The following is a 20,937-nucleotide window of genomic DNA, read 5'->3' as shown; positions in this document are numbered from 1 at the left end:
CAAAGTCCTTTCAGCAGTCCCAAGATGCCTCCCCACCCATTTGCACCACTTGTTGTAATTCAGGGTCAGCCTGTGGGTTCGGCAGTTGTGTCGGACGACTCAGAAGAGAAGGAGGGGGTGTTGAAGAGCTTGCTGAGGGGGTTGAAGATCTTGCTGATGAGAGCCCTCAGCCAGGCCCCTCCCACTTGGTCACCACGGAGACCCAGCTGTGTGAGCCTGACAGCGTGGATGAAGATGACCCACAGCTGGCCCTGTTCAAGGACGCCTGACGCAGGAGGCAGTCAATTAGGAGTAAACAGAGGAAGGCAATGGGGCTTCTCGGAAGGAGGCAGAGAGAAGCCACGCCCTGAACTCTATATAAGGGGAATGTGTGGGGAGGGCTGGTTTGCTGAAGGCAACCGCTTGTATAGTTCGTGTTTCTTAAAGCTCCTGTTTCTTGGTTCGTGTCTTCTTTGTTTTTGTAGCTATAAATTTGGCAGGCGTCATTCCAGCCTCTTGCCGTTTGTAAAGGGGTTGTCCCTGCCTTTTCTGCAGGGCCGGTAGCAGGCTGGTACAGAACACCACTCAGGTGACCCAGAGAACACAAACAAACCTCCAGGTGGCCTCAACGACTCTCTAAAAGAAGGCAAATGACCAGCATCTGCAAGGAATATAAATATAAATATAAATCCTTCCATTCCCACCATCCAGCTGAAGAAGCTTCTTGGATGAGAAGCGAAACCTCTTCAAAACAAAAAATAAAGTAAGTCCAGTTGCTTCCTGAAAAAAAAAAGCACCTTTGGAATAGCTGCCTGGTTCTGCAACCTGTGCAAGGCCCTTGTGAGTCAACGGCCTTCACTCTCCTGGAAAGCTACGCCACAGAGTTCCACATTCAGGCCACGTTCAAGCGAACAAAAAGCAAAAAAAAAACAACTGGAGGTGTGGTGTGCGAAGCCCGAAGAAGAAGAATCGGAAGATTATTCTGGCAAGTACTTGAGAATGCAAAGAAATTCTTCGCTCCACTTCTCTGCCGCCTACAGAGGTGTCGTCGTTCCCAACCCGTTTATGTTAATGAAGACCAAAAAGGTATCTTACAAACTTCTCAAGGAGAAGTTTGTTTGCTTTCCTATTTATCTTTTTTGGGATTTTTTCAAGCCTCCCTCCTACTGCCAAAATCCTTCGGAAGGTAAAAAAAAAAAACCACTGCCAAAGCAAAGGGAAGAGAGAGAGAGAGAGAGAAAATAAATAAATACAGCAGTTGGTTCTTCTTGTAAAGAAGATTTGGCTGCGTGTTAATTTTATCGAGTGTAATTTAAGTTTTCCACCTGGCCGGGAAATAAATGAATGAATGGAATGAATGAATGAGCAAAGTGGATGAATGAATGGTTACTTCTGTTCTGGAGCATCTCTAGAAATCAGAAAATAGACCTCTGTTTACAATTCCAAAATACTCTACAGCTAAGTCCTTGACTTATGACCACAAATTGAGTCCAAAATTTTATGCGGTTAAGTCAGACATTTCTTAAGTTGAGTTTTGCCCCAGGTTACAACCTTTCTTGCCGCCGTTAAGTGAATCCAGCTTCCGCCATTGACTTTGCTGTTCCGAAGGGTTGCAAAAGGGGATCACATGATCTTGGGACACTGCTGTGGTCATAAGTATGAATCAGTTGCCAAAGCGTCTCGATTTCGACCACGTGATCCTGGGGAGGCTGCGAAGGTCGTAACTGTGAAAAAACGGTTGTAAGTCGCTTTTTCCAGTGCTTTTGTAACTGAACGGTCAATGGAATGGAGTGGGATAGAATATTGGAATAGAATAGAACTTATTTTATTTTATTTGTTTATTTTATTTATGTTAACTTCAGTTGCATTATTTGATTTGAGCACTTTATTTTTACCTTATTAATTTATTTTATTCATGATTTTGCTTTATTTTATTTAGGTTAGCTTAAGTTACATGATTTGATTTGATTATTTTATTTATTATTTTGCTTTATTTATGTTAACTTGTGTTATTTTATTTGTTATTTTACTTCATTTTATTTACATTAACTTAAGTTGCATTATTTGATTTGAGCACTTTATTTTTACCTTACTAATTTATTTTATTCATGATTTTGCTTTATTTTATTTAGGTTAGCTTAAGTTACATGATTTGATTTGATTATTTTATTTATTATTTTGCTTTATGTTAACTTATGTTATTTTATTTGTTATTTTACTTCATTTTATTTACATTAACTTAAGTTGCATTATTTGATTTGAGCACTTTATTTTTACCTTACTAATTTATTTTATTCATGATTTTGCTTTATTTTATTTAGGTTAGCTTAAGTTACATGATTTGATTTGATTATTTTATTTATTATTTTGCTTTATGTTAACTTATGTTATTTTATTTGTTATTTTACTTCATTTTATTTACATTAACTTAAGTTGCATTATTTGATTTGAGTACTTTATTTGTACCTTATTAATTTATTTTATTCATTATTTTGCTTTATTTTATTTAGGTTAGCTTAAGTTACATGATTTGATTTGATTATTTTATTTATTATTTTGCTTTATTCATGTTAACTTATGTTATTTTATTTGTTATTTTACTTCATTTTATTTACATTAACTTAAGTTGCATTATTTGATTTGAGCACTTTATTTTTACCTTACTAATTTATTTTATTCATGATTTTGCTTTATTTTATTTAGGTTAGCTTAAGTTACATGATTTGATTTGATTATTTTATTTATTATTTTGCTTTATTCATGTTAACTTATGTTATTTTATTTGTTATTTTACTTCATTTTATTTACATTAACTTAAGTTGCATTATTTGATTTGAGTACTTTATTTGTACCTTATTAATTTATTTTATTCATTATTTTGCTTTATTTTATTTAGGTTAGCTTAAGTTACATGATTTGATTTGATTATTTTATTTATTATTTTGCTTTATTTATGTTAACTTATGTTATTTTATTTGTTATTTTACTTCATTTTATTTACATTAACTTAAGTTGCATTATTTGATTTGATTTGATCGTTTTATTTTATTTATTATTTTACTTTATTTTATTTAGGTTAACTTAAGTTATTTGATTTGATTTGATCGTTTTATTTTATTTATTATTTTACTTTATTTTATTTAGGTTAACTTAAGTTATTTGATTTTACTATTTTACTTTATTTTATGGGTTCACTTTATCAGTTCCCTTTACTATTTTTGGATTATTTTACTTTATTCTGTTACTTATTTGACTTCATGTTATGACGATTTTATTTTATTCATCATTTTACTTTATTTTATTTATGTTAAGCTGCATTGTTTGATTGGATTATTTTATTAGCTTCCTTTATTTATGCTAACCTGCGTTACTTGATTTTACTACTTGATTTTACTTTATTATTTTATTTTATTAGCTTACTATTTTTGCATTGTTTTACTTTATTATTATTATTATTATGAGTTTACTTCATTTTATTATGATTTTACTTTATTTATTATATTACTTTACTTTATTATTTCAGCTAAGGAAGGAGGCCCGTTTGGGCAAGTACCCTACTTCGAGGTCTGGTTTTTCTCTCCCGGCAGCTGTCTGCCTTGGGACACATAACATTTAAATGGATTTGTTATGTCAGCGGTGATGAGCCCTTTGTGAGTAGTGACAGGGCAATTCCATTGTTCTCCACTTTCCCAGACTTTCTCTGGAATAATGGGGGGGAGGGCTCCCCGTCCCCTCCCCCATGCAGCTTGCTTGTTGATGAAGCAGACATTCATCCAGATGGACAGAATTGGGGAGGGGGAGAAAGAGGTGGGGGGAAAAACAGGCAAGGCAGATGGAAATCGAGTTGGCCAGCCCCACAGAGAAAGCAAGCTTCTTGGGTTAGTTTGGGGAGAAAAAGGAACTTGACAAAAAAAAATAAAATGGGACAGCTGGGGGAACTGGGATCGCCACGAACTGCCCCCACGCTTTGAAAGCTACCGTGGATGGAAGGTGGCTGAAGTTGGTGGCTGTCCAAAGCCCCTGAAGGCCGGTCAAGAAGCAAGGCATGGAAGCTCACCAAGGAGAGAAGCAACCTAGAACTAAGGAGACATTTCCTGACGGGGAGGAGGACAATCAACCAGTGGAAGGGCTAGCCTCCAGAGGTTGTGGGTGCTCCATCACTGGAGGCTTTCAAGAAGAGACTGGACAGTCATTGCTCTGAGATGGTATAGGTCACAGGTCTGCAACCCGCGGCTCCGGAGCCGCATGCGGCTCTTTCAGCCGTCTCCTGCAGCTCCCGGTCCTCTGCCATGTGCAGTCCCCCCAAAAAAAAGTGGGACTAAAAAAGTTCAACCAATCAATTCAAATGTGCAGGGTAGGTGCATATCTCGCCTTGGCTCCACTCTTCAGTCAAACCCTGTTCTGCGCATGCGCGCATGTACGCGCGTGCGCACATATTTTTTGCAGCTCCCAGGTTTTCCTTTTGTGAGGGAACCGGTTCCGAGTGGCTCTTTCACTGCTTCAGGTTGCTGACCCCTGGTATAGGGTTTCCTGCCTCAGCAGCGGGTTGGACTAGATGACCTCCAAGGTCCCTTCCAGCTCTATTCTATTCTAATTCTAATTTTAATTCTATTCTATATTCTATATTCTATTCTATTCCTATTCCAATTCTATTGTATTCTCTTCTGTTCTCCAGTGGAACAACCTGCCTCCAGAAGTTGTGGGTGCTCCATCACTGGAGGCTTTCAAGAAGAGACTGGTCAGCCGTTTGTCTGGAATGGTATGGGGTCTCCAGCTTGAGCAGAGGGCTGGACTAGAAGACCTCCAAGGTCCCTTCCAGCTCTTGTTACTCTGTTCTAGTGGTCATTCTGAAATCTATGGTTTGGGGCCACTACGTTCAAGCAGATTCATAGCCCAAGGTCTCCATTCCACCAAAGGAATTGAAGGAACAAGTCCGAAAAATAAAAAAAAATAAAACAAAAATCCCCAAAGTGCTTTTCCAAAAGGCGACTGGACTTCCTGAGTTTTGGTGTTGTTTCTCCCCCCCCCCCTGACAACATTTCGCTTCTCATGCAAGAAGCTTCTTCAGTTCTGATTAAATGGTGGGGAATGGAACTGAAGAAGTTCTTGGATGAGAAGTGAAATGTTTTCAAGGGGAAAAAAAACACAAGAGAGTCCAGTTGCCTTTTTGGAAAAGAACTTGTGAGACTTTTAATTTAATTTAATTTAATTTTAATTCCATTTATATCCCGCCCTTCTCCGAAGACTCAGGGCGGCTTACAAGCTTCCTTTCCTTTCCTTTCCTTCTTCATCCATTTACTCCCTTCCCCATCGATTTACTTCCTTTCCTTTCCTTTCCTTTCCTTTCCTTTCCTTTCCTTTCCTTTCCTTTCCTTTCCTTTCCTTTCCCTCCATTTTCCTTCCCTTCCCTTCCCTTCCCTTCCCTTCCCTTCTTCATCCATTTACTCCCTTCCCTTCCCCATCCATTTACTCCCTTCCCTTCCCCATCCATTTACTTCCTTTCCTTTCCTTTCCTTTCCTTTCCTTTCCTTTCCTTTCCTTTCCTTTCCCTCCATTTTCCTTTCCTTTCCTTCCCTTCCCTTCCCTTCCCTTCCCTTCCCTTCCCTTCCCTTCCCTTCCCTTCTTCATCCATTTACTCCCTTCCCTTCCCCATTCATTTACTTCCTTTCCTTCCCTTCCCTTCCCTTCCCTTCTCTTCCCTTCCCTTCCCTTCCCTTTCCTCTCCTTTCCTTTCCTTTCCTTTCCTTTTGTTTCACTTTATTATTATTTTCCTCCTCCCCTTCTTCTAAGATTCAGGATGATTAGAATAGGAAGTTGACAAAATCAAGGCTGCCGCGGTTGTTTTAAAATCACAGCAGAGGGCAATTAACAGCATGGAAGGCTGCTGCTGATCTGGCCAGATAAAGTGTCTTAATAGGGAATTCCACTTGAAGAATCGTTTCTGGAGATGCTTAATACTTCAAGGGGAGGGAGGGGGCTGAAGTATTCATTCCCATGGCCAGGGGTAGGCAACCTTGGCTCTTTTATGACTGGTGGACTTCAACTCCCAGAATTCCTCAGCCAGCCTGGCTCAGCTTGGAAACCTCTCCCTTTTCCCTCAGCACGGCTGGCTCAGGAATTCTGGGAGTTGAATCCACCAGTCATAAAAGAGCCGATGGATGTGTGGATGGATAGATAGATAGATAGATAGATAGATAGATAGATAGATAGATAGATAGATAGATAGATGGGTGGGTGGGTGGGTGGGTGGGTGGGTGGGTGGGTGGGTGGGTGGGTGGGTGGGTGGGTGGATGGATGGATGTGTGGAAGGATAGATAGATAGATAGATAGATAGATGGATGGATGGATGTGTGGAAGGATGGATAGATAGATTAGACAGACAGACAGACAGACAGACAGACAGACAGACAGACAGACAGACAGACAGACAGACAGATAGATAGATAGATAGATAGATAGATAGAGACGGGTGGATAGAAGGCAAAAAAAGGGTGATAGAAATAGAAACAGAGGCAGATGGAGAGAGAGAGAGATGAGAGAGAGATGATAGATGGTTAGAGATGGATAGAGAGAAAGAGAGAGAGAGACAGACAAAAAGGTTGATAGAAATAGAGACAGAGACAGGCCGATAAAGAGAGAGATGATATATGGTTAGAGATGGATGGATGGACAGATGGATGGATAGGCAGGCAGACAGACAGACAGATAGATAATCTAGAGGAATTTCTTTATCCTTCCTGAGAAAATATTGTCTGGGTAACACTTCAGCAGATGGAGGTAACTTCTGATGGAAGTCGATTATGGATAATAATCCTTGACTTACGATCATAATTCAGCCGAAATTTCCCTTGATAAGGAAGAAAGTTAATGACTTTTCCTGCCACGGCTAAGTGAATCGCTGCAGCTGTTGGTTGTTATTCACGTCGTTAAGTGAATCTGGCTTCTCCACTGACTTTGCTTGTCAGAAGGTCTCTAAAGCTGATCACGTGACTCCCAGGGACACCGCGGCTGTCATAAATAGGAGCCAGTTGCCAAGCTGGCCAGTCTGAATTTTGATCACCTGACCCTGGGGAATGCTGCAAAGGTCGTAAGTGTGAAAAACGGTCGTAAAGTCACTTTTCAGTGCTGCTGTAACTTCAAACGGTCACTAAACAGATGATTGTACGTGAAGGTCTAACTTGCTTGGACTTCCTAACATTGGAGACACATCACTCCACCGGACAGCCATTTGTCCAGGATGCAACATGGGCAAGAATGCCTGAATAGAAAGGGAAAGTGGTGGGTTGGACTAGCAGACCTTTAAGGTCCCCTCCAGCCCTTGGATTCTATGACTCCTAAACCAGACGGTTCGATTCAGTTGTTTGTCGAATAGATTTGCCTTAGCTGCCCATCTCAACCATCCCTCTATTTTCTTTTCTTTTTTTTTTCCTTTTCGCTTACTTTCTCCTTTATCTTTTAAGTAAAAAACTTTAACCAAGCTGCCTTTTTTAAAGCAAAACAAAAAAAGTGACTGTTGTCTCGACCAAAGAATTAGCTGGTGTGTTTTAGCTGGTTTGTTTATATCGCCCTCTCTCCCATTAACACTCTGTTCCTTCCTTCAAATTCACCTGGCAGAGGAAAATCAAAATATTTAAAGTAAGGGATTCAGGCAAAAGACCAAGATGATTTTTTTCTTTCTTTTTTTTTTAAGAGTGCCTTAATTTGGGCTCATGTTGCTGATCGCTTTGAGGAAACAAACATCAGTTGCAGCTAAGGGAATCTGAACTTTTGCATGGTTAAAGTTGTGCGATCCTCAAAAAACGTGTTACTAAAATCTACTAGAAAAAGGCATTCAAAAGGAGAGGATTATCTAGCTTGGAGTCAAGGGGAGTGGCTGGTAAATGGTGCATTTTTTTAAAAAAAAAACAACCCTAAACGCAGATATGTGCATGAAATTATTTTGGTCTAGATCGGGGTAGGCAACCTCGGCTCTTTTATGACTCGTGGACTTCAACTCCCAGAATTCCTGAGTCAGCTGACTCAGGAATTCTGGGAGTTGTAGTCCACGAGATTGTTGGGGGCAATTAAGCTGACTTTGTAATAATGCCGCTTGGGGTGTGTGTGAAAGCCCTAATAAGCAGGCATATACATAGAATGAAGGCTACTGCTAAGCTTGTAAGCCGCCCTGAGTCTTCGGAGAAGGGTGGGATATAAATGGAATTAAAATAAAATACAAAAAATAAAAGAGCCGAGGTTGCCTACCCCTGGTCTAGATCGCCATTGGTCAGTCAACCTGCTCTTTTTCCCCTGCTAGAATTCCTCCATTTCTTTGCAGAGTCCTTGCAATGTCCATCTTCTGAGAGTTGCAATCTACTACCTATAGAAAGCACCAGGGTTAGTTGTGGGGCTGATCCTTACCCTAACATGGTAAATTAAATAGAGTTAGAAATCATTGAGAATATAGTATGAAGTTCGGTCTAACGGTTAAGGCAGCAATCTAGAAAGTGGGAGACCGTGAATTCTAGTTCCCTCTCTCTCTCTTTCTCTTTCTCTCTCTCTCTCTCTTTCCTTCTTTCTCTTTTTCTCTTTCTCTTTCTCTCGCTCTCTTTTCTCTTTCTTTCTCTTCCTCTCTTTTTCTCTATCTCTCGATCTTTCTTTCTCTTTTTCTTTCTCTTTCTCTCTCTTTTTCTCTCTCTCTCTCTTCCCAACCAACTTCACAGAGATGTTGTGAGGAAAATAAGAGGAGACTGCGTTGGTTATGTTCACCATAAAATAATAAAGGCAGGGAATGAATGAGTGAATGATAAAGGCAGAGATAAAGGCAGATCCAACATGATCCAGGTTTAAAGTTGGCCTGCATGTCTACAGCATTTATCTAATGTCAGTGCAGTCGTGATGTTTCAAACAGACATAAAATTACTCGTGTATTTATACTTAACGGTGAATAGAATGAATAGAATAGAATGAAGGCTATTGCTAAGCACATTGATTTGTGCTTTAAATTGTAAGCCACCCTGAGTCTTCGGAGAAGGGCGGGATATAAATGGGATTAAAAAAAAAAGATGGATTGTCGTCTTGTGGGGAAAATAAGAAGATAAAAGTGTGCTGGATATGCTCACCGCCTGGAATGATTTGTAAAAATAATGCAAGCGGGATACAAGTAAATAAAATAACCTTTTCGTGATCTCATTGGGGTTTGAGTGGCTTGCACACGTTACACTAGATGGCTGGCATTACTGACTTACCTACGAGCAGAAAAACTGGGTAGAAATAAAATACGTTATTAAATATTTTTTTATATATTTTAAGTATTGGTATTTCTGTCAAACGTCTTAACCACCCATCTGCCTCGTAAGAAGGTCTCAAAAAATACTCAAAACAAGTGCTAGCAGTAATGGAAGTTGAAAACTTAAGATTAAACAAACAAAAGAAAAAGATCCAGAATGCTACCATTTTCTTTTCTCCCCGATCAGCGAATGGGATAACAAGATTGAGAGTTGTACCAGCTTGGTAGTTAATCATTGTACAGATGTAATAAAAACTTGCATAGTTAAGAGAACTCTGGAATTTTGTTTGTTTCTTCCCAAAACAGAGCCCTTAGCATGGAAGGGAAGTGAGAAAATGCTCAAGGCCTCTGGAATTGCTTAATTATTAACCCCTAGAGAAACAGATAATATTTTCCCCAGTCACCTCATGTGAACTTACATTGTCTTATTTCTTTTACTTTCAAGGCTTCTGTACAGCATATTGATTTTGTTAAAATATTATAAATATTATACACACACACACACACACACACAGACTGAGAGTTCTAGTCTCGCTTTAGCCATGATAGCCAGCTGGGTGACTTTGCACCAATCACCAGGAGGCAGGAAGTTCTAGTCCCATCTTGGCCATGAAAGCCAGCTGGCTGATCTTGGGCCAATCACCAGGAGACAGGGAGTTCTAGTCCCATCTTGGCCATGAAAGCCAGCCGGGTGACTTTGCGCCAATCACCAGGAGACAGGGAGTTCTAGTCCCATCTTGGCCATAAAAGCCAGCTGGCTGATCTTAGGCCAATCACTAGGAGACAGGGAGTTCTAGTCCCATCTTGGCCATAAAAGCCAGCTGGCTGATCTTGGGCCAATCACCAGGAGACAGGGAGTTCTAGTCCCATCTTGGCCATGAAAGCCAGCTGGCTGATCTTGGGCCAATCACTAGGAGACAGGGAGTTCTAGTCCCATCTTGGCCATGAAAGCCAGCTGGCTGATCTTGGGCCAATCACCAGGAGACAGGGAGTTCTAGTCCCATCTTGGCCATGAAAGCCAGCTGGCTGATCTTGGGCCAATCACCAGGAGACAGGGAGTTCTAGTCCCATCTTGGCCATGAAAGCCAGCTGGCTGATCTTGGGCCAATCACCAGGAGACAGGGAGTTCTAGTCCCATCTTGGCCATGAAAGCCAGCTGGCTGATCTTGGGCCAATCACTAGGAGACAGGGAGTTCTAGTCCCATCTTGGCCATGAAAGCCAGCTGGCTGATCTTGGGCCAATCACCAGGAGACAGGGAGTTCTAGTCCCATCTTGGCCATGAAAGCCAGCTGGCTGATCTTGGGCCAATCACCAGGAGACAGGGAGTTCTAGTCCCATCTTGGCCATAAAAGCCAGCTGGCTGATCTTGGGCCAATCACCCGGAGACAGGGAGTTCTAGTCCGGCCTTAGCCATGAAAGCCAACTGGGTGACCTTGGACCAGTCATTCTCTCTCAGCCCAACCCACCTCACAGAGTTGTTGTTGGGAAAATGGGTTTGTGGGATGCGTTCGCCATCTTGAGTTTATTTGCGAAAACAAGAAAGGCAACGATATGAATAAATAATCATTGGATAAGGAGAGCCTGATGCTGAGAAAGATGGAAGGCAAAAGGAGAAGTGGGCAGCAGAGGATGAGATGGTTAGATGGCGTCATTGATGCAGTGTACATGAATTGGGGCAAATTTCATGGGGCAGGGCAGGACGAGGAAGTGGTGGTGTGCTGTGATTCATAGGTTGCAAAGACTTACAGAGAGATTATTATTATTTGTATAGATATGAAAAGGCCTATAAATAATAATAATAACAACAACAAACTTGGAAGGGAGCTTAGAGGTCATCCAGTCTGATTCCCTCCTCCGGCAGGAAACCCTATACCCTTTCAGACAAATGGAAGTCCAGTCTCTTCTTAAAAACTTCCAGTGTTGGTTAATTGTTCTAACTGTTAGGAAATTCCTCCTTAGTTCTAGGGTGCTTTTCTTCTTGGTTAGTTTCCATCCGTTGCTTCTTGTCCTGCTTTCAGGGAATTTGGAGAATAGCTTGACTGCCTCTTCTTTGGGGAAACCCCTGAGATATTGGAAGAGTTGCTATCATGTCCCCCCCTCGCCCTTCTCTTGGTTAAACTAGACGTACCCAATTCCAGCAACCGTTCCCTATATATGTTTTAGCCTCCAGTCCCCTAATCATTTTTGTTGCTCTTCTCTGCACTCTTTCTAGAGTCTCGACACCTTTTTTACATCGTGGTGACCCAAACTTGATGCCGTATTCCAAGTCTGGCCTTACCAAGGCCTTGTAAAGTAGTATTAGCACTTCACGTGATCTCGATTCTATCCCTCTCTTAATGCAGCCTAGCACTGTGTTGGCTTTCTGGGCAGCTGCCGCACACGGCTGGCTCCTATTTAAGGGATTGTCCAGTAGGACTCCAAGGTCCCTCTCACAGTTGCTACTATTGAGCAAAGTACACGTACCTCTGGAAATTCTCTCGTCTTCCAGGTCATAGTTGACCCAAAGGTGCTTTTTCAAAGGCAACTGAACTTTGTCTTTTCAAAGACAGCTGCCTTTTGAAAAAGCCCCTTTGGCAGAAGACTGAGAAACGACTTAGCAACCGGACAACAAATAAATGAGTGAAATGAATAATAGCAGCATCCAGGTAAACAAGGTTTCAAGGTGGTGATAGCCTTCACCTGCAAGAAAAAGACAGATATAATTGATAGATGGCATTGAACACTGGGAGCGAAAATGTATAAAAATATGTCAAACAAGTGTTGGAAATGTAAACAAAAACCAGGTACTTATTGTCATATCTGGTGGACATGCCCTAAGGCCAGTGGTGGGATTCAGCCAGTTCGCACCACTTCGGCAGAACCGGCAGCTAATTTTTTTTTTTGTTGCCCAGGCCCAGAATGGACATCCACACAGAGAACCGGTTGTTCACATATTTGAATCTCACCACTGCCTAAAGCTAAAAGATTTTGGTCAAAACTACACCTATGGTTGGAAAAAATGACTAAAAAAACATATAGATTTTAAGCCAGAACTATAAGGAAATTACAAGAAAGATTGTATATACTGTGGCAAGAATTGTATGTGCCCAATATTGGAAAAATGAAAACTTACCAATGGAAGAAGAACGAATTAAGGAAATTTTAGATTGTGCAGAAATGGACAGATTGACCTTAAAGAGAAAAAAGACTCAGTGGACTTTAGAACATAGGGCAATTTTTATCAATGCCTAGAAGAATGAGTTCCTTTCTCTCTAAGGAACGTGATTTGTATTATGTAACATTGAATATATACTAGTAATAAGACTATTGAACGATTAATTAACATACTGGTTATGACAGGGATAGGCAACCTTGGCTCTTTTATGACTCATGGACTTCAACTCCCAGAATTCCTGAGCTGGCATGGCTCAGTATGGAATCTCTCCATTTTTCCTCAGCATGGTTGGCTCAGGAATTCTGGGAGTTGAAGTCCACGAGTCACAAAGGGGCCATAGTTCCCCCATGCTGGCTCAGGAATTCTGGGAGTTGAAGTCCACCAGTCACGAAGGGGCCATAGTTCCTCCATGCTGGCTCAGGAATTCTGAGAGTTGAAGTCTACCAGTCATGAAGGAAGCCATAGTTTCCCCATGCTGGCTCAGGAATTCTGGGAGTTGAAGTCCACCAGTCATAAAAGAGCCAAGGTTGGCTACCCCTGGGTTATGATAATATAGAAATTAATTATTACTCCTTGTTTTTTAAATACATAAACCCAGACAACATGCTGTTTGCTAAATGTTTAAGAATGCTATTTTAAAAAACCCTAACCATATAAAAACTAATTTTTATGAATTAAAGAGATATATAGAATGGGAAGGCTTAACCCTCTTTCTCTTTTCTTGTCTCCCTTCTCTCCAGGGTTATGACAGGCTGCAGAAACATTCCGTGGTTCACTATGATCCGGAGCTACCCCAGGACTTCACCAGCGACACCTTAAAATCACGGCACCAGCAAAGAAATAGCAACCAGCATCATCACGAGTGGTCATTGACTTCTGAGCCTGGAGTGACTTCTCAAGCTTGCTTCCTTCCTCCAGAGCCAAGCCGAGAAGTCACTAATTCCCCTAAGGTCTCGGGGTCAGAGGCCGGACTCTCGTTCAGCAAATCCCAAGTTAAGAAGGCCAATTCCAGCAGCGCCTGGGCTCAGCTGACGGGCGGTAGTAACAAAGATCTTCCCCCTTGCACTGCAAGCCCAGGCTCAAACCCGCTGGGTGTAACTTCCCAGGCTAGCAATCTGGTTGACTGCAGTGGATTTTTGAGTCCAGAGGCAGGGGGGCAGGTAGACCCCCTGGATCAAACCAGCACCAGCTCGAAGAAAAAGTCCAGTAAGAAAGACTTGACCCACCAGACCGTCCCAAATACGGACCTCGAATGGATGAAAAACACTCCAAAATCATTGGAAGCCCAGCCCAACAACAACGTGGATGGGAAGAAGGAATCCAGCGCGAACAAACCGCCGTCTCCCCGACAAAGCCCAAGCTCTGCCAATCTTTCTGAAAACGACACAAGCCATGTGCGAATTACTATCCCGATCAAAGGTCCCATAGGGGAACCGCCTGGTCACAAACGGAAGAAAAGACAGTCAACCAAAATTGCTCCTGAGAAGGCCATCTTGGAGAGATCTCCATTTGCCGGGCACCCTGTCAGCAGCGACGTAGTAGTCAGCCGGAGTAGCAGCCAAGCAGACTTGTCTAAGAAAGATCCCCGTATTACCAAGCCGGGGAAAAGTCCTGAGATTGAATCTCCGTCAGTGGCACCCAATGAAAAAAACGAGACGACCAATAAATTGCCTTCAAGCAATGTGAACAGGCTTAGAAAGACCGCAACCGTCCCATCAGTTTCGGTGACAAATGATATCCCTGCCCTCAGCAAGCATTTGGAGATTCAGCACCCCAAATTTTCGGCCAAACGAAGGTGGACTTGTAGCAAGCCTAAAAACGTGTTCCGGGAACGTTCTCTGGCTCCATCTGAGAAGCTGATGATAGAGCCTCCGTCCGCTTATCCCATAACGCCGTCGAGCCCCCTGTATACCAACACCGACAGTCTGACGGTGATCACACCCATCAAGAAGAAGAGGGGCCGACCCAAGAAACAGCCTTTGCTCACCGTCGAGACCATCCACGAGGGAACGTCCACCAGCCCAGTCAGCCCGATCAGTCGGGAGTTCCCAGGTACAAAAAAAAGAAAGAGGAGACGAAGCTTGGTCAATCTGGCTCAGATGCCTTCAGGAGAAGAAAATCCATCCGGCGAGTTGAAATTCCACAAAAAGGTGGGCAAGCTCGGCGTCCTGGATAAGAAGACCATCAAGACGATCAACAAAATGAAAACCCTCAAGAGGAAGAATCTCTTGAGCCAGATCTTGTCATGTTCCAGTAATATGTCTTTGAAAGCAAAAACCCAGCCGCCAGCCAGCTCGGGAGCTCCAACGATCGACGCGAGATTAGGAAAGCAAATCAACGTGAGCAAACGGGGGACGATCTACATAGGCAAGAAGAGGGGAAGGAAGCCGAGATCGGAGGTCCAGTCTCCGCAGGAAGACCCAAAGACGGTTGTCAAACACTTGAGGCCTATCTCTAGCCAGCCTGATCACCCAGCCGTGCCTTTAACCTTGCAGTCCCTTGTGACCTCCTCACCAGCAACGGTCCACCCGCTCTCAATGCAGCTCATGGGGTCTCATGGCAACCTTAGCCCCTCCAGCACCGAAACCAATTTTTCAGAGTTAAAGACGATGCCAAATCTACAACCCATCAGCGCGCTCCCCACCAAAACTCCGAAAGGAATCCACGGCGGGACTTGGAAGTTGTCCCCACCCAGGCTCATGGCCAACTCCCCTTCCCACCTTTGCGATATCGGTTCTCTGAAGGAAATTACGTTGTCTCCCCTGAGCGAGTCCCACAGCGAAGAAACCATACCGAGTGACAGCGGCATCGGCACGGACAATAACAGCACCGCGGATCAAGCCGAGAAGACTTCAGAATCTCGCCGAAGATACTCCTTCGATTTCTGTAGTCTGGACAACCCAGAAGCTGTGCAGTCAGACACCAGCAGTAAGAACAGGCACAGCCACAGGCCCAAGCATCTCATTGTGGAGAACTTTCTCTCCCATGAGTCCATGAAGAAGCCAAAGCACAAGAGGAAGCGGAAGAACCTACAGAACAGAGATGATCTCCAGTTCCTGGCCGACCTGGAGGAGCTCATCAGCAAGTTCCAGGTCTTCAGGATTTCTCACCGAAGCTATACGTTTTATCACGAGAATCCGTACCCCAGCATTTTCAGGATCAACTTTGATCCCTACTACCCTGTGCCATACATCCAGTATGACCCATTGCTGTATCTTCGCAGGACCTCCGACATGAAGTCTAAGAAAAAGCGTGGACGGCCTGCCAAAACCAATGACACCATGACGAAGGTGCCTTTCTTACAAGGGTTTGGTTACCCTATTCCCAGCGGGAGTTACTATGCACCCTACGGAATGCCTTACACATCAATGCCTATGATGAACCTGGGCTACTACAGTCAGTACCCGGCCCCGTTGTACTTGTCTCACACCCTCGGCACGGCGTCTCCTTTCATGAGGCCCACTGTGCCCCCTCCCCAGTTCCACCCAAGTTCACACATGAAGATGCCCAACACTGCCAAGCATAAAGCCAAGCACGGCGTTCACTTGCAGACACCCGTAGGGATGGGCCTTGGAGACGTCCATTCCTCGCTGACCTCTGCCAAGGGTTCAGGGGCCAGCTTATCTGGTGGGCGACTTCACAAAAGGAAACACAAACATAAGCACAAGCACAAGGAGGAGCGGATATTGGGGGCCCATGAGGACCTCAGTAGCCTCTTTGCAAGCAAGTCTCCCGGTTTCTCCAGCCATTCGGTGGGGGAGAGGCTAAACGTCTCTGAGAAAGACCTCTCCTTGCTGACGGAGAAAGTCAAACACAAGGACAAACAGAAGCACCAGCACTGTGAAGCTGGGCACAAAGGGTCCAAGAGTAGCTTTGAGGTGGACACCCTCTCGACATTGTCGCTCTCCGACACCCAACAGTGGGTCCCGGGCAAGGATAAGAACAACTCAAGCGGTGATGAGCCCTGCATGAAAAAGTACGCTGGGAACACGGACAGCAGTACGAGGACTGATGCAATGGATGTCTTTGGCGAGATGAATTCTGGGAGTGACAAGCGAGAGGGGGATCCTGGCGGAGTGAAGAGAAGGAGCTTTGATGGATTTGGGACCTACAGGGAGAAGGACTTCCAGACCTTCAGAGCAAGTCGGAAGGACAGGAACGTGTACGACACCTCAGCTGTTTCAGGTAAGAGAATTCCTCCAGCAATCACGTACCTTTCCCATCCCATCCCTTTCTAGATATGCAGATGACTATTTCGTGCCATTTAACTGCATTTATATATAATCTACTGTCTATAATCAAGCAGACATTATACATCCTAAGTCTTTGCTGAATACAGGATTCCACTGACCATTTTTGACAAAGAGAACCTTACAAATAGGGTTTGAAAAGCCTCTGGCAAAGGAGAGCTCTTATATCAAATATCCATGGGGTTCAAGGTCCTATTTCTTAGGAGATTATTACTGCTGTCTGGTTGAACTTCCTTTCTTGTAGTTTTGACTTTGTTGGTTCTGCTTCTGGGGGCAACAGAGAATAAGTCCATGTCTTTTCAATGCCGCAATTCTTCAGCTGTCCAAAGAATGCTGTTACCTCCCAGTTGTCTGTTTGTGCTAATGAATGTTGGCCAGGAAGAATTTCATCCTGTGGTCTGGAATCCTTATTTCCCAAGATAGCGTTTATAGGCACAGGTAGGGTCCTCAGTTTACAACCGCAATTTCTGTGGCTAAGTGAGACAGTTGTTGAACGATCATTTTAATTTTTTTCCCCTGTCGCCAGTTATTAATCGCAGCAGTTGTGAAGTTAGTAACGCAGTCGTTCAGTGAACCTGGATTCCCTAATGACTTGGCTTGTTCGAAGGTCACAAAAGGGGGAATCACACCAACCCCAGAACTCTGCACCTGTCAAAAAGATGAGTCGGTTGCCAGGCGTCTGAATTTTGACCACGTGGCCGTGGAGATGCTGAAAACGCTGTAAGCCAAAAACAGCTGTTAGGTCACTTTTTCAGTGCCGTCATGACTTCAGATGGTCACTAAACAAGCTGTTGTAAGCCGAGGACTAGCTGTGTCGTATCTTTTTAGCAGAGGGATCAAGTGTCTGACTTAAGTTTAATCTGTGGTCAGCCAGGACACCCAAGACCTTGCCATGTGCGCTACGATCAAACCATTTCTCTCTGCTCCTTCATCCTGAAATGCCGAACGTGATATTTCTCTTTGCTAAATTCCAATTTTTTCCCCTCCGGTCCCTTGCTCTAGCCTATATCTTTTTATTTTTTCTCTCTTTCATCTAAAATAGTAGCCTCGCCTTCTTGTCTCGTGTCACATGCTGATAAGGGTCCCCTTAATTCCGTCATCGAAACTGTGGATAAAACTGTTGAACCGCGCACGGCCCAGGACGTAGTTTCGTTTTGTGTCACTTCACTCCCACTTTCTCTCCCAGCTGACATGGAGTCATGAACCCAGCACCCTTAGAATGTGGCCCCTTGGCCAACTCATGAGTCCATCTAGCTAGTATCAGCCAGACCCACAGTTTACCGTTTCATGAAGAATATCCTGACATATTGTGGTGTTTATAAATGTCTGTAGAAGTTCTCCATCATCCAGGTCATGGTTGCCCCAGAGATGCTTTTTCCAGAAGGCAACTGGACATCATAATCACATAATCACAATCACAATAACAATAATAATAATAATAATAATAATAATAATAATAATAATAATAATAATAATAATAATAATAATAATAATAATAATGTTGGAAGGGACCTTGGAGGTCATCTAGTCCAACCTCCTGCTCAGGCAGGAAACCTTATACCATTTCAGGCAAATGGCTGTCCAGTCTCTTCTTAAAAACTTTCTTGGGTTTATTTTTTCCCCCTCTTTGAAAATGTTTCGCTTCTCATCCAAGAAGCTTCTTCAGTTCAGAACTAAATAACAGAGTTGGAAGGGAACTTGGAGGTCTTCTAGTCCAACACCCTGCTCAGGCAGGAGACCCTATGCCAGTTCAAATAAATTGTTGTCCAGTCTCTTCTTCAAAACCTCCAGTGATGGAGCACTCAGAACTTCTGGAGGCAGGTTGTTCCACTGGTTAATTGTTCTAACTGTCAGGAAGTTTCTCCTTAGTTCCAGGTTGCTTCTCTCCTTGGTTATTTTCCATCCGTTGCTTCTTCTCCTGCTTTCAGGTGCTTTGGAGAAGAGCTTGACTCCCTCTTCTTTGGGGTAGCCCCTGAGATACTAGAACACTGCTATTATGTCGTGCCTCATCCTTCTCTTCATTAAGTCGGACATACCTAATTCCAGCAACCGTTCTTTATATGTTTTAGCCTCCAGTCCCCTGCTCACCTTTGTTCAACACTGAAACCTTCAGCATTGGGAGAGCCAAGAATAACAGAGTTGGAAGGGACCTTGGAGGTCATGTAGTCCAACCCCCCTGCTCAGGCAGGAAGCCCTACACCATTTCGGAGAAATGGCTGTCCAGTCTATTTTTAAAAACTTCCAGTGTTGGAGCCTTCACAGCTTCTGGAGGCAGGTTGTCCCACTGGCTAATTGTTCTCAAGGTCAGGTTGCTTCTCTCCTTGATTAGTTTCCATCCGTTGCTTCTTGTCCTGTCTTCATGTGCTTTGGAGAACAGCTTGACTCCCTCTTCTTTGGGGCAGCCCCTGAGATATTGGAACGCTGCTATCATGTCACCCCTGGGCCTTCTTTTTTTTAAACTAAACAATTTGCAATTTAATTAAACTAGACAAAAAATGAAACATTTTCCCAAAAAAAAGTGGGGGAGGGGGGAAGCAAGAAAGTCCAGTTGCCTTTTGGAAAAAGCACTTTTGGGATGTGATGCTCGTAGCATTCCTCTTACTTACTAACTTTTCTCAAAAAAAAAACAAAACATGAGGTTGGCTTGTCATGGTTTGATTGCCACAAATCCTAGGTTTGTTGCCTGTTCAGATGTTCATAAAGATGCAGTTAGGACATCTCTTCAAAGATGTTGCCCGGTATATAGATTAAGCTGAAAATTATAATTTGTAAAAATCTGTAATTTCCCAGGTCATCGTCTTCCTTTGCTCTCTCTCTCCTCCAGTCTCTATAAGTTCTCAAAGATTGCCAAAAAAATCTTTGCGGTTGCATTCACCAGATACTTTAGTAACCTAAAGGAGCCTTGGTGGAGCAGTGGGCTAATGCCTCCTTAAGTAACACCAGCTGCCTGCAATTAGTTCAGGTTCGAGTCCCACCAGGCTCAAGATTGACTCAGCCTTCCATCCTTCCGAGGTAGGTAAAATGAGGACCCAGATTGTTGGGGGCAATGAGCTGACTTTGTAATAATGCCGCTTGGGGGGGGCGAAAGCCCTAATAAGCAGGCATATACATAGAATGAAGGCTACTGCTAAGCACATTGATTTTTGCTTAGATTGTAAGCCGCCCTGAGTCTTCGGAGAAGGGCGGGATATAAATGGGATTAAAAAAAATATATTTAGGGTTTTGATCCATATTTGTCCTTTTCTCAAAACGGGAGATCTGTGGCGTCCTACCTAAAATCGACAGATTCTCTCAAGAGGGGCTTGAAGTCTGTCAAAATTCATTACAGGTGTTCCTCAACTTATAACTACATTTAAAGTTGAAATTCATCACACCACCTTCCCTGTTTTGAAGTGTCTAGGTCTTTTTCCGCAGTTTAATTATTATTTTTTCTCTCTCTCGGAGCGTTAAGAATTTAAAAATTTCTAAAGCATTAAAATAACTAAACCCTTTTTTTCATTGGTTTGTGCTTCTTAGATTGTAAGCCGCCCTTGAGTCTTCGGAGAAGGGCGGGATATAAATGGGAATAAAATAAATAAATAAATAAACCTGGGATCTAGTCCTTGAATTCAGCTAAGGTAGCTAGGTTCTCTGTCTTGTCGTCTCTTGGTCTAATTTAAGCTTCTCTGTTTCCCCAGAGGGATAACCGTGATCTTAGCATTGCTACTGCTAAGCTTGTAAGCCGCCCTGAGTCTTCGGAGAAGGGCGGGATATAAATGGAATTAAAATAAATAAATAAAAAATAAATCTTCTAGCCTTCCCTTTCTCTTCGGAAGGAAGACTAAGATGCAAAATTGGCATTAAGATCTGCCTTTTTGTTCTCACTTTTTAACACTTCACCCACTTTTTTTTCCTCGCAGTGGATCTGTCCTTTTCTTTGACTTGTCTCTTATTCCTCATCTACACAAAGGACCTTTTTATCTGGGGGTGGTGATAATTATTTTTAGTATCTTTCACAAGTCTTAGCTTATTCCGAGTTTCGGGTTGTTGTTTTTTTCTGACAGGCTTTCTGTAGCTTCTGGAGACTTATCTCGTCTTCTCCTTTGTGTTAAGCATCTCTCGTTTCTTTCCTCGACATCCCCACTGACCACTTTCGAATTTGAATTCTCACACTCCCCCCCCCCGGGGTGGGGGTTTGTAGGTATTAATTGCAATTGTGCTTTCAGCATCTCATTTCATAGGATTTCACACCCTTCCTAGGCCCTTGCCTCCTTCAACATTTGAAGCCCCTGGGTCTTCACTGCCTTCC

The 20,937-nt window shown here is 43.0% G+C and overlaps 1 protein-coding gene across 1 annotated transcript in view; it reads left to right on the top strand.

Annotated features, from left to right (window-relative positions):
* Nucleotides 1-20,937, top strand: part of SETBP1 (SET binding protein 1) — a gene marked incomplete at its 3' end in the record, with an annotated part of 272,853 nt that overhangs the window by 153,112 nt on the left and 98,804 nt on the right. The window contains exon 3 of the mRNA XM_083354827.1: nt 13,140-16,584. Coding sequence (XP_083210953.1) covers nt 13,140-16,584 — 3,445 coding nt within the window. The remainder of the gene's footprint in view (nt 1-13,139; nt 16,585-20,937) is intronic.

The sequence above is a fragment of the Vipera ursinii genome (assembly GCF_947247035.1).
Source record: "Vipera ursinii genome assembly, chromosome: 2".
Lineage (NCBI taxonomy): Eukaryota > Metazoa > Chordata > Lepidosauria > Squamata > Viperidae > Vipera > Vipera ursinii.
Note: the sequence above shows the minus strand (reverse complement) of the source record. Positions and strands in the feature narration are given on the sequence as shown.